The 14928-nt window shown below is 37.5% G+C and overlaps 1 protein-coding gene across 5 annotated transcripts in view; it reads left to right on the top strand.

Annotated features, from left to right (window-relative positions):
* Positions 1–14928, top strand: part of L3MBTL3 (L3MBTL histone methyl-lysine binding protein 3) — a 108677-nt gene that overhangs the window by 85969 nt on the left and 7780 nt on the right. For all 5 annotated transcript variants that reach the window (XM_031456309.2, XM_031456311.2, XM_031456308.2 and 2 more), the window contains 3 exons: positions 2258–2337; positions 13340–13509; positions 13738–13800. In XM_031456309.2, the coding sequence (XP_031312169.2) occupies positions 2258–2337; positions 13340–13509; positions 13738–13800 (313 nt within the window). The remainder of the gene's footprint in view (positions 1–2257; positions 2338–13339; positions 13510–13737; positions 13801–14928) is intronic.

Raw genomic sequence — 14928 nt, 5'->3', positions numbered from 1 at the left:
ACTTGCAGTTTTAAGGAGTTAGCAGAATCAAAACATTAATTGGAAATAAAACGTTCAAGAAACACTTCTTGTGGAGTCCTGTATTGGAATTGTATTTGGTGAGGGTAAATGTCTGGGTATATATTCCCAAGTATATATGGGTTAAATTTTATTAAATATCATGAGTTAAAGTAAGGAAAGTGAGAAGTGAACATGCTTCTATAATGAAGCAACATAGATATAAGAGCAGATAGCTTCTATTTTGCTTCTCTTGGGATGGATTATGGCAGATTGAGGCACAAAGAAACTTTCTGTGTTAAGGGCCTTATTTTCCTTTTCTATCTCTGTTCCTTCCTAGAAAATGGTCCTTTTTTTTACATTTCATAAAATAAGTCATTTGCACTGTATTTGGGCATAAGAATACAAAAGAACTTTCCTTATACTTTGGTCTTACAGTGTTATTTTAATAAAGTTTACTCTAAAGAAATGTACAGTAGGCTTTATTAAAAGGACAAAAATGTAACTCTTAATTATCAGTGGACAGTTTTAATCATGAAAAGTGAAAACTAGGGAAAATTCTAAGACCTTGGTCTATTGTTTGGTTTTTGTTTGTTTTTGTTTAACCATTCATTAAAGCTTTTAGGAATTCTGCACTAATTAATTGGAAATTTATTTTCTTCGACTCAGAGAAATGCCTGGTATTACTGTGATACCACTGTGATGTGTGGTTGTTTCTAATATTGATGTAGCCATCCACAAAAAACTCTTCTCAGTGGCCACAGTACTTACTGGGATGGGCTTGTGAACTCAAAGATAATTATTTCCAATTTAATATGAAACAAAGTTCAAAAGATCACATGAGCTAATTTTAGCATAATCTCATTTGAACATATAATTACCAAGGCTAACTTCAACACTGTTTTTACGGAGAGGACAAAGTTTTCTATTATAACTTCAACTAATGTCCTTTCTCCAATCAGTGATTTATGTTTGCTTTCACTATACCTGGATCTCCACTCTTTCTATGTAGTAAGAGCCTCCATAGTCATTTAATTGAGTTCTCTTGGGAAAAAATACTTTTATTACATAATGATAGTGAATCTTCCCCATTCTCAAATAAGCAAGTATCCTTCAGCAGTTCTGAAAAGTTGTTTTTAGTCTGAACTAAGCCAGGGAGCTCAGATTCCAATGAAATTTCATGTGTCCCTAGAAATGATCTTTCTAAGGAGTAGTGAACATTTATTTATCACATGCTAACTATGTTGGCATCATAGTGTTAAATTACTGTTCCAAATGGAGAATATATTAGTGCCTTTGTAATTAAGATTATAAAAATGTTTAATATTTTGTTACGATGTTTGGTTTCGAATGTATTCGCCCCTTTTAACCCTGAACAGGGGAAGTATGGTCTGGGTCTTCAAGAAACTCAGGGTGTATTTGTAAAGGTATGATCACAGATGAAATAACAGAGCATCATAAATGCATGTGTAGGCCAGTTATCACACCCGAGATAGTCCCGAGAAATAAATTGCAAAAGCGGATTTATTTCCAACTCTGAGAATGAAATCGATTAGGTTTAAAAATTTAAATCCCTAGAATTTAGTTTTAAAGGAATTATAAGTAAGCCTGTCCTGGTCTCTTTCAAATCCCTTTTTGTCCCTGACTTCGGGGTAAAGCTCTGACTTCAGATTGTAACGGTCCGTTCCATTTTAGAGCACCTTTGGCGCGGTTGGATTAGCATGGTCATTCCTGGTCAGAAAGAGGTGGAATTAGTTCAGCCTCTGAATTTGATCTGATTAAGCCAGGAAAAGCTTCCTAGAATTGAGTCTGATTCTCCTGCACCAGACTCAGCCTCAATCCCAAATCCTGGAGCTGGGTAGTATTTAGTGACTTGATTGACTGGTATAGATTTTCACTTTCTTTTTTTAGACTGTAGTCTTCCCAAACAGTTCGAGTAAAAATTCCTCATGAATACATATCCCAACTTAAAGTGGAATTATTCCATAGCCACATTTTCCAGAATAGTTAACTTGTATACCATTCCTCTCTTTAAAATCTCCTTTCTGAACAGTAATGGAAATTGATAATGAGGACAATGAACCGTTATAGGTGTTATTAATATTAATTGCTTCTTAGTAAAACTGAAAATCCTGTCTGACTTTTCAGTGGTATCATTTGTTTTTAAATTAAGAAAAACATTTGCTGAAATGTAGTATTGAACCATTTTTTTAAAAAAACATTTCTATTATAAAATATTAAAACACCTCTTTTTTTCCAGAGACCAGCATGCTGACGATGTCAAAGAAGACTTTGAAGAGAGAACAGAGAGTGAAATGAGGACGTCACATGAACCCAGAGGTACCCATAATAATCTCATATTATTGATGGGTATTACTGTGAATACTCAAGAATCAAAATTTAACTGGAATGTAACAGTCACTTTTATATTAAAGATAAATGTCATTTGGTTGGTTGGTTCTGTTATCGCAGGCAGTAAAAGTTTATTGTTCCAGATAAATTTGGTGTACAGTTCATAATTATATGGATTCATCTGTGACCCGTATTTGCAGTCTCTCTCACAGTCTGCACAATATTGTATATGAAGGTTAAGGAAGGCTTTGTTTTTGATCCTGGTTGCACATTCTCCTTGGGGTTGTTGATGTCATGTGCTTCCTACGTTTCAGACTCATCTCAGACTGTGCTGAAATCCACAATGAACTAATATGGTCTTACTCTGATACCACAAAATGAAAAGGAAATCACTTGCACAAATGTTTTAGGTTGTGTTGGAGAAAGTGATGTGTCTTACATCTTTGCTGAGTAGACGTTACAGTGGTTTAACCAGGCAATGAAGCCGTGATGACTGTTAGTCATAGTATAGATTGTACTTACGATTTACATATAGTTCTGTAATTATTATTTTTTATACAAAAATATTGGCCTGATTATGATTTTAATGATTGGCCATATGGACTTTGCTTTTCATGTGCTTTTTTTTGGTTTAGATTATTTGTGAGATTGTAGAATGGCACCTAAGGACTGTTTGCTTATAATGACCTGTTCCTTAAGTGATGCTTTGATTTCCATATCTGATTTCCATAAGCAGTAATTTATGATTAATTTAAAAGTTATAGTCTCTGCTGTCCTTAGCATGTTTTTTGGTGTTTAATCTGGCACTGTATACAAACCTTATAGATGACCAGGATTTAAATCCTTGCTCTGCCTCCTGCTAGCTGTGTGATCTTAGACGTTTCATTGAATACCTCTCAGTGCTTCTGTTTCTTTATCTGTCCAGAAGGTTGATGATGGTAACTGCCTCCCACAGTGGTTATGGGGATTGAGTACAGTAATATTTGTAACCTGCTTAGAACACTGCCTGGCACATAATAAGTGCCATGCAAGTATTTGATTATTTAAAATGTTTCTGGTCATTTAGAAAGGAAGAAAAACATTTAATTTACAAAGCTTTTGTCATCAGGGTATAATGGGTTCTTAGACAAAGGCTTGAGCCTTTCTTTGTGAGTGGTGGTTAGGAGCATGGCCTGCATTCTCAGCTCCAGCAGGACTAGCTGTGTGGCTTTGGGAAAAATAGTTAACCTCTCTGTGCCTCAGTGTCATAACAGTACCCGTGTGATTGGATTATTGTGAGGAATAAATGCATCAATGGCCAAGGCACTAGCTGCTAGTAGTAGTGGTGGTGGTGGTGGTGGTGGTGGTAGGGTGAAATAAGTGTCTATTGCTTGGAATTACCTGATCATTGGATGTTTAGACATTCATAATAAAATCTTCTGGGCTCAGTATTTTTTGAGGGAATAATAATTTGATAACCTTTTCAATTTCTTCCTAACTCAGTGTATTTCACTTTTCATTTGATTTGCTGAGCTGATTTTGATAATTTTTTTTCTGAAAATAGTCTGTTCAGTGGAGAATTTCAGATTTATTAACATATGATATGCCTGGTCTTCTCTTTTATTTATGTCTTCTCAAACTTTATATTTTGTCCTATTTTTCTTGATTTGAATTGCCTGAGTTTTTCTTACTATTCTTTCCAAAGAAACATTGCTAGGGTTCATATATAACTCTTAATTATTTTTCTCACCCACAAAACCTATAGTTCAATATGTACATTTTACTTACGGACTTATTTTTCATTAGGTGAAAAGGAGCCTCATAAAACAAGCTGCTTGAGAATCTTGGCCCATATGTTATGAAGTGAGATTCGCCTGTTACTATCTCATCCAGTTTTAGCCTCCTCAAATGAGTTTGATAAATTTCCTTCATTTTCAAATTTTTGAAACATTTTGTAGAAAACTTTTATAAAATTACTTTTATCTGTAGTGAAATCATCTTATGACTGTCAGCTTTCATTTAACTGCTTTCTCAGCTTTAGATGTCCTGTATTTAAAAAAAAATTCCACATTTATCTTGTATGGAAAAGATTAGGATTTCACTTCCTGACTTAACCATTTAATGGTTTGTTGGTTGTCTTTCCCTGGACCCTGTGGACCTTTAGTCCGAAATGAGATGTTACGGGGCCTGAGGGCTCCTATATCTGGGTCATAATGGGGACATTTCAGATTCTAGTCCGCGGGTGGATGTGTTTAGTTCTTTCTGTCCTCTTGTCTCTCAGGTCCCAATAGTCATGATCTAGTGTCTCAGTTTGGGCTCTCTGGAAACAGACATTGGGAGTGTTGTGTGCAGGAGGTTCGTTGGTGGGAACCCTTGGGAGCAACACCAGTGAGAGAGTGAGAGAAGTGACACTGAGCAGAATGAGAAGCTGAACTGTGATCGTTACACCCGAGGCCTCAATCGATTCCACAAGGAGCTCCCGTGACCCCTCAGGGTTATCCTGAATTCAGTCATGAGAACCGAGCCTCGTACCTCTGCATTGACCAGGCCTTGGACGTTGGCTGAGAGGGGCCCACGTGCTTAGTTAGGCAAGGAAGCTCCTTGGGTCAAGGGCAGTTCCTGGAGAGGGAGGCAGCTCTGAGCCACCAGCAGTCAGCTGGTGGGAGAATGGACCTCTCAGTTCTGAAGGGCGATTTGAGCGGCACACCCACACTCAGATCTGGCTAGTCATTTGGTCTCTGATTTTCCTTTAAGAAAAATAAAACAAAACTGAAAAAACTAAAAAGTAAACCAAAACTTCCTTTCACATACGTGCGATTAGGCCAGCCCCAGTCAATCCAATCTTTTGGTTTTAAACAGTGAACCTGGCTCCCAAGTTCAGTCTTCGCTCATTATGTTGCCTGAGATGTCGTGAGCTTGCCTCATTTTTTCTTTTATTTTTAGATCAGTTTTTATTTAAATCTAAAAAACTTCCTTCAGTTATCATTTTCATTGTTACTTTTGCTCCCTTCTCTTTTTTGACTGTTAATACCTATTATTCTTGGATTAGGTCCAAGGGATAATATCTAGAATAGTTAGCAATTGGTTTGGCAGCCAGCATTGCCCAGGACGGTTAGAACAAACACCGGTCTCAGTGCTGGAGCAGAGCTTTGGGAGCCCCCTGCTGTACCAAGAGTTACTGTTCGTTGCTGCGTCTTAGGGAAGTCCTGCAAGAGCCTGACTGCTGAGGGTCAGTCAATCTGGAAGCATTTTAATATTTTAATAACATATATATTTTCTATACTCTAGACATATTTCTCCAGTTCAAATATCTTAGGTTCTTACTGCCAGGCCTACTATTTACTGCCTTTAACAGGAGTTTTAATTTTAGTAGTGGTATTTATTTTCCTTTAATTTCCTGCACTGGCTTGTTTTTCTCTTTTCATGGCCTATTTTTGTTTTCTAGAGGTCCTGGCCCCTTGTGCCTTTACTGAAATCATGAAACTCTTCTGTCAATAAATCTGTGCTCCTCTTCCAATGTTTTGTAGAACTCTTATCAGAGGACCCCATGGTGATTGTTTTCTATTTTATTGTTTTTGAGTCCAGAGAGTTTCCTCAGGTCTTTTGTGAAGATGCTGGTAGAATTCTGCTCTCACACGTGAGCCTGAGGGTCGGGTGGTCACGCTGACACTAGTCGGTGCTCAGCAGTGTTGACTCAGAGCTCCGCTCTTCCAGTGGTGGAAGCAGCGCTTCCCGAATCTGACCTGGCTGGAGGGTGGCCTGGGGGAAGGGGAGGAGACTCTCTCTTGCAGATGGTGCACTATTGAGTATAGAAGAGACTGAAAAGAGGCCCCCCTGTATTTCCTTAAAGCCAATAGGATTGGACTCAGAAAGCCCAAACTCTTTTGTCTGGGGTCTTAGAGCAAATTGATATTTAAAACAATTCCCCCTAAAAAAATATCCTCCCACCTTGTTTCTTCAGTTAATTCAGTTTAATTCCATGTAATATGTATAATTATGAGCTTTTTAAATTTTTTAATGATTCCCATCATGCTACTGAATTTGACCTTTGGGGACCTTACTGAATACAATTCATCACTTTTCTCTTCTCCTTTTTCTTTTTTCTTTCTTTTTTTTTAATTGGCTTTTATCTCCCTTACCTGAAAGATAAAGTATATCTCATTTTCTCCATTGTAGGAAGGCCCTTTAACAAAGGAGTCTATAAATTGGCCTTCAAATTTGAACTCTTATGTTCCTAGGAAAGGTGTGATTTTGTTTGCCCTCCTGTAAACCTGCTCTCTCATGGGTGCTGATAAGCAGAAAGAGTTGAATTCCATTTTGTAAGGTGCTAGATTCTCACTTGAAAAACTCAGGCTTGCTTTTTGCTTCCATAGCAGTTGGTTTTTATTTTGGTTGTTAACCTTGAAATGATCCTCAAATATTTTTCATGCCTGAGTTTAGTATCTTGGAGCTAATTTTATCCACATTCCTTGATGCTGTGATCCATTTATTTTACCCAATCACTGTTAATTGTTCATCCTTTTATATTTAGTCATCAGTTAGTAAATCCATTAAAAAAAAATTGGTTGGCAGATGTATCCCATTTCTTCTGGCTTTATTTTTTTTCCTTTCACATTAAGAGCATGTTTTATGGACTCATGGAATATTAGCCTGAAAGGATCATTGACTCCTTTTCATTTTTGCCTTTTTATATCCAATACACTCGCAGTAGCATACCTTTCTTTTAAGATGGAATCATTTCTCCCATTTGCTGAATCTTTACTATATGTTAGACACTAGGGTAAGCATTTTTTAAATATCATATAATCTTTGCAGTGATCCTGTTAACTTTGATTTAGGTCAAATTTAGAGCTAGTCAGTGGCAGATCAGGAATTTGAATCCAGGTTTATCAGACTCTTATTAAACTCACCCTCTTGACCATGACCATGACTTTGTATTAGGAGACAAAAGATCCAGAGTCACTTTTACTACATCCCCTGCCTCACAATATGGCTTTGGGCTTTGCCCCTATCTCACAGTGTGTTTTCCTTATCTTAAGGAGAGCTACCTCCTAGTATTGTTTTGAAACTAAAATGAAACTAGTCAGTTGGAGATTCTGATCTCATTCCTGTCACTGGCTTAAAGGGATAGGAATGGGTGAGGACAAGTGGTCTGTGGTAATTCATGCAGTGGCTTGTGATTTAGCGTCTTTCAGACTTGGAAATAGGAAGTAGAATGGAATCCAGGCCTGCAAGTAGCTGGGTGCATGATGAGTATGTCTCCTTTTCTCTGGGATTTCCTCATCCTGCTCAGCCTACCACGCAGTGGTTCTGCTGGTCTGAATGGGAACAGTCCTGTGGGAGGCAGCTTCCCTGCTCCATGGTAGTGAGGATGTGATGTCTCTTTCCACTAGGAGATTCCATGTTTGGTTTAGATGGTGTTCCCTGATCTGACTTATTGTCTTGATTCTACATGAAACGTTGGAGGATATATTTCTTCAGGATCACCTTTATCAGATGTGTCTTCTTTTGATGGTTGATCTTCTGCCTCACTTTTTGCTACCCTAAACCAGATCAAGAATTTTAATACCTCTGTTCTCAACCAGAATTGAGAGACATTTGTATTTGCAGATGGACAACTACATTATTACCTATTAAACTTCATTTTAAGACAGCTATGCGGTATCAGTGTAGCCTTCTACAGTTACTAATGCATTGTAAGTGCTGAATAAATAATTGCTGAATGATTTCCATATAATAAATACTGATTGTAGATTGTAGAGGCAGGCCTTTCACTATCCATTCATTAAGTATCAACATAAAAAGTGTTCTTTGTTTGATAATTGTCTACAGGTGAAGTAGCAGTAAAAACCATACAAAGATCCACAAAGTCATTTCTTTAATGCTACTCACATCTAATATTTTCTTGCCTTTGATATTAAGGCAGTCCAGCAATTGATGCTTTAATAATGTATTTCCAAAAATGCATTAAATTACTTTTCCAAGTCACCAAAGTGAGGCTTCCGTTTTTTGTTATTATTTTTGAGTAACAGTAAGTAGCTTATTCAAGATCACCTTCTGGTTTTACATAATTCATTGTCAAAATAGCATTTATTATAGAATAATTAGCCAATACAGGGAACTAAAAAGAAGAAAATCAAGATTTTTCTATAAATGTATTTTCTACCACATTTTCTGAATTTTGGTATCTTTAGGGGGGAGTGGATATTTTATATCTAAAATATTATACTAACTACTTTGTAACCCTCAGTTTTTTAACTACATAATATTACAGCCATTTTCACACAAATATTTATACTAATTACAAGGTAATATTAAATACTCCCTCTGTGGATGGACACAGCGTCATCTGATGAACCAGTCTGTGTTGGGCGTCTAGGCGAGTTGTTTCCCTCCTCTCACTGTTACAAATGCTGTTGCAGTAAACCTTAGTAGCAGTTGGGACTAGGTGTGCGTGTGTGACATAAAATGCTTACGGGTGGCTTATGTAAGGTAAACCCAGTTTATTTCTCTCTGACATCGAGGAAGTTCAAAGGTAGGTGCTCTGGGATTTAATGGTACTCAGCAGCATCGGGAAATCAGGTTCCATCTCTCTTGTTGCTCTGCCCTGCAGACTGTTTGCTCCCAAGGCCTTATCTTGGTTGGGGTAGTTCTGGAGGGCTGGCCACTCAATTAGTGTTCTTCCCAGTAGGAAAGAGGGTCAGGGGGAGGGAGCAGTGAGAAGTTTGACCATATTCCTTTGGTAAATCTCCATTTCGGGAAACTTCAAAAAATACAGAGGATTCCTTAAAGTGTAATTTTTCATGCAAGTAAATCATTTGAGAGGAGGGTGGTGAGAAATCTGACCCTAGTAGAACGATGATGGCTGAAATACTTTCCTGAATACAAGACCTTGTCTGAAGCCCATTGTGCATGTGCAAACCTGCTCCTACTCTTCTCACTGAGCCAGTTACTTGAGTTGATGTCTACGTGCGTTTATTTTAGTCTATAGCACACGTTAAGACAAAAACCTGGAGTCACGTTTCTATGCAACTCAAGGGATCAAATACGTATCCACTCAGAGGAGGTTGCCTTCTGTGTCCTTTCTGGGTTGGGATCATACCTAACACACTGTTGTGTTTCTGAGGAGAGGTGGCATGTTCTGTGGTTGGCAGACGCTACAGCTGCCCCATTCATGAGAAAATAGCACTGGCCATCAGGACATCAGTCAGCACGAAAGAGTCAGCAAGAGAAGAGGGAGCTTACTGTAAAGGATGCAAAGTTGGCATTAGGAAGGAATGTGGTGGTATGTGTGTCTAGGCCTGTTTATAATATCAGCTTCAAAGACATGCAAACGCTACCAGAAATATAGGACCTTTAGGGGTTTTAGTCATTCCTTTAGAATGGCTGTTATTTTTCTAAGGAATAATTATGTAGGAGCATTAGAACTGAACTGTGAATAATACAATTTTTGCAAGAACAGAATAAACAGAATGGAGCTATAATGAAGAAGTAAACAGTGCCAAGTGTCAACAAAGTCTACGGCTTTGGAATAGACTGATACTTACTATGTGGCAACCAGTCGGAATACAAGTTGTAAAGTAGACTATTGTTGTACTGTTGCTTTGCTGTTGTGGGACCAGAAATCTTCCCATTTCATATAAGCCTATCTTCTGAAAGATTTACAAATACTGTATTTCAAATAATTGATAAACTCTTGGGACTATTTGAGATTAATTTTTGCTAAACAAAAATATCTTTATGCTAAACAAAAATATCTTGAACTCTGGGCAGTTTAAAACCAATTATAAAGAGATTCGTTGCGTGAAGTGTGGAAAGAGGACCATGAGGGCTTTTTAAAAAATTTTTTGAAGAATTGAAAATTTTTATGGGGAACAGATACATTTCTCTATATGAGGTCACTCAGGCAGCACCAGGACCAGTGGGTGCTAGCTCCAGTAAGACAGACTTTTTTTTTTTAATTCAACGTAGTGACTTCTCTAATGTTAAGAGCAATTCAAATTTAGATTAGGCTAGTTTAAGAGAAAACTTATTAAAGAACTACAATAGAACAGTAGGAAATAATTTTTTTAACTGTACTACTTATGGGTGGCAGAAAGCATCAGATACATAAAAATAAATTTAACAAAAGATATGCAAGACCTCTACATGAAAATGACAAAGGTTGAAGAGAGATATTAAAGAAGATCCAAAGAAATGGAGAGAGATGCCTTGTTCTTGGATTGGAAGGCTCAGTATCTCAGTATCGTGAAGATGTTATCTTACCAGATTGATGTTTTTACAGTTGTAATCCCAAGCTCAATCCTAGCGTTTTTTTTTTAACAAGCTGATCCTAAAATTGGAAATGCAAAGGGAGAAGGATAGTCAGGGCAACCTTGAAGAAGACCTAGATCACAGATATAGTACACTTACGTGAGTAATTAAAATCTGGGGGTTCATGTAAAGAGACCTGTGGAACAGAATAGAAAATCTAGAAACACAGATTTATGTTTATGTTTAAGCTGCCACTGCAGTACAGTGGGGAAAAAGGATGGTTGGTCTTTTCATTAAATTATGGCTGGGCAATAAAATCCATGTGAAAGAAAACATACTGATCTTTACCTCATAACATGCACAAAAGTAAATTTGAGACGGATTGTAGATCTAAATGTGAAAGGTAAAACCAAGTGTTTAGAGAAGAACAGAGGAGCCTATCTTCAGGACCTTGGGGTAAGCAAAGATTACTGAGAGATTTCTTCCAAAGTAGTAACCATTAAAGAAAAAAATTAATAAATTAAACTTTCCTACAATTAAGGACTTCTGGTTTAAAAAAAAAAAAATCCCTATTTAAAGAGTAAAAAGAAGACAGTAGGAGGAGATATTTTTAAAACATAGTTTCAGGAAAGGATTCTTACCCGGAGTATATATAGAGATAACTTCTACAAATCCATAAGACAACAAACAGCAAGATGACACGATGGAAAAATGAGCATAAAAATAGATAAGTGCTTCACAAAAGGGGATCTCCATATGGCCAGTGAACAGGACAAGACGGTCAACTCTGTCATCAGACAAATGCAGTTGTAACCACAGTGTGATACCACGACACACCCACCAATATGGTTACAATGAAAAAGAGACTGTTCCACCTGTCGGTGAGGATATGGAACATTTGGAACACGCTTACACTACTAGTGGGTGTGTAATGTACAACTCTTCTGGAAAACTGGCAGAATTTGCTGAAGCTTAACGTACACAAACGCTGTAACCACAGAGTCCCACTCTTCAGTATATATGCAACAGAAATGCTTACATATATTCAAGAAAAGATACATACAGGAATGTTCCTAGAAGCACTGTTGGTCATAGCCAAAATTTAAAAACAACTCAAATGTCCATCAGCTCCAAATTAATTGTGACATATCCATAACAATGAAAAAACATCAGCCAAGAGCAGCTGAGTTACAACTACCTGTGGCAATGTGGATGAATTTCACAAACCCTGTTGAGAGAAGGAAGCCAGGTACCAAGTTTTCATCCAACTACAATTCAGAAACAGGGTGAAAGAAGTGACAGCGTTAGAAGTCAGGGGAAGGGTCCCCTCGCTGGTGGGGTGTGATCGGAAGGGGTTCTGGGTGTGCCGCAACATTCTGTTTCTTGATCTGGGTGTTGGTTATGTGGATGCCTTGTGTTCACTTTCCAAATATGCTCTAAACTTTACACTTAGGATTTATGTAGCTTTTTGTACATCTTACTCATCAAGGAAACAAAGTTTGAAATATTCTTAGAGATACAAAAGTCTAAACTAGGTAGTGAGGTGACCAACATTTGTGGTGGAATTTAAATACCAGTGTAGCTGAGCTGGTGGGTGGGAGAGTGACGAGGAGGAGTTACATTTCTTCTGATGGGCTTTGAGTAGGTAGTTTCCAGAAAAAAAAACGTCTGTTCTAAAGATCTTAAGGAGATAATGATTGACAAGCTCTAAGAGTCCCAAGGACAAAAAAAGCATTTGCTAGAAAATGGATGTTTTAGGAGAGTAGGAAGGAGTAAATGAGGTTTGGAGTCAGAAGAACTAGCAGATAAATAAATTTCTGTAGTTTTAATTTTGATCTTCACAAATGAAGAGTGACAGAGGCATTTACCTTTCTGCTGTTTTATTTTTATTGCAATAATTTCCCATCCCCTTTCAAAACAATTAAGTTGGCTAAATTTAAAGAGTCGATGTGGGAAGGGATAAATTGGAAGTTCAAGATTTGCAAATACTAACTACTATATATAAAATAGGTAAACAACAAGTTTCTTCTGTATGGCATGGGGAACTATATTCAATATCTTGTAGCAACCTATAATGAAAAAAATAGGAAAATGAATATATTTATGTATATGTATGACTGAAACATGCTGTACACCAGAAATTGACACATTGTAAACTGACTATATTTCAATTAAAAAAAAGAATTAGAACAAAAAAGAATGTAAATATCTCATTAATAATTTTATACTGATTATATATTGAAATGATAAATTTTGCATATATTGGATGAAAAATACTGTTGAATAAAAAACAGTCAATGTGATTAGTAAAAAGAATACAGAAGAATAAAGCAGGGCTGAGATAAAAGGAGAGAAGTACAGAGTAATCACAGTGGCTGGATGTTGGGTCTTTTAGGACATCTAGAGCCGAAAGGGAAACAAATGTAATTTTCTGAGGTGAGAGTTACTTTCCTTGTCACTAAAGCTCGGAAGCAGATTTCTTACCTGAAGCGTTAAAAGAGGCAACACTGAATGACTAATGATGCGTATCTTCAGTCATGGGTTAGATACAGCAAACATGTCAGTTGAATTTTAGGTTGATAATTATGACAACTTTCAATAAGGACAAAGAAGAGTATAATTATTCAATGGATGTCATGTTGAAAGGAAACAATGCTTTACATAGCATCCCTGACACTCACTGGGGGAGACGTATGCCATTGTGGGCTTTTTTGGCTGCTTTTCAGAAAGTGAGTTCTTGTTTGTTTCTGTCAACCAGGTGCCCGGGAAGAGCCCAGCATACAGCAGGCACAGCGTCGCTCAGCTGTCTTTCTGTCCTTTAAGTCCCCGATCCCGTGTCTGCCCTTGCGCTGGGAGCAGCAGAGCAAACTTCTCCCAACCGTAGCCGGCATCCCTGCCAGTAAAGTTTCCAAGTGGAGCACAGACGAGGTGTGTTTTTCTTTGTCTGCCAGGGATCAGATGTAGGAGTACTGACTTAAGGAGTGGGCAACATGAATGCATGTGGGGTTTAGCCTTTTTTTCTAAAAGAGAAGAAATTATTCTGAGAGAAACAATGAAAACATACAGGTTAAATATTTTGAACCTGTCTATCACATTTAGTTTTTAGATCTTGGCTTCTTTTTTTTTAAACTGGAATTTTGATCTTATTATTAACAGGTGTCAGAATTCATACAGAGCTTACCTGGATGTGAAGAACATGGAAAGGTATTTAAAGATGAAGTAAGTGTTCCACTAAATTGCAGTGTGGTACTTAATGGGGACCATGCACTGAAAAGCAGTGAGTGGTGAAATGTTCTGAATTGGCAGAGGAAGAAGGAGATGGGTTATGTTGAAACTGACAAATTGATACCAGGCTGTCTAACAAGCAGCATTAATCAGTTGCATAAAAATGTCTTTGTGTAAGATTAGATGCAAAGGAAACATTTGTACCATTTTAGGATGCCCTGCAGCAGTAGCACTAAACTCATTATAAAAAAAAAAGAACACAAAAATTAATAGCATGCATTTATATATTTTATAGCACAGAAAGAAACCAAAGAAAGTAAGCAACGTTTCATTTCTAATAGGGTAAAATTAGTTCCCATTATTTTATTTTCAAACATCATTTTAACAACACCAAGATTAACTTCAGTCGATGCTTATAATTAATATCACCATTATTACTAAAACAATCCCTTAGATCTTACACGTTTCTCAGTGATGTTTATACTAACTGATACTCATTACCATCTGCTGTTGGAAGATTATTTTACTAGTTTGTTTTCATCTGCTTATCCAAAATGTTCATACAGGGGATGGTTAATAGTGATACCACCTCTGTGGAGCATTAGAACAAATTTGACTTCTGACTTGCACTACAAGCAGTGCTGTCTCAGTACAGCAGGAGGCTCTTTTCACCAGAGACCTTTAAAAATAAGCCACTTGCTTGTCAGCTCCTCCAAGCAGAACGGTCAGTTACCTCTATGAGTGTGGCTCCCAGAAGGTGGAACGAGGACTGAGTCATCTCAGGAGGCTTTGTGCAGCCCCTGCTCTCTGCAGTCAGAAGCATATACACCTCGTTTGCGCCTGTGTTTAGCCTCAGCTATTCAGAGTAGCACACTTTCGCTGAAGAGCAGTGTGAGTGTCGGGACAGCCAGGAGTCCAGCCACTGGTCGCCAGTGTCGTTATGCTCCTCGACATCATTTATGCTTTAGGTGGACGCCTGTGAAAATGCACAGGGATCTGGTTTTCATCGTCCTTTTTATGATTTATGTTTTTATTTCAGAAGTGTTCTAGCTTCCTCCTAGTCGATCTTTAATTTGCAGTTACTCAGGTTTGGAGATTCTTTCCTTAAGGCCTAGTAAGGGT

This window comes from Camelus dromedarius, chromosome 6 (assembly GCF_036321535.1).
Source record: "Camelus dromedarius isolate mCamDro1 chromosome 6, mCamDro1.pat, whole genome shotgun sequence".
NCBI lineage: Eukaryota > Metazoa > Chordata > Mammalia > Artiodactyla > Camelidae > Camelus > Camelus dromedarius.
The sequence above is the reverse complement of the archived record's forward strand: the minus strand, read 5'-3'. Positions and strand labels throughout refer to the sequence as shown.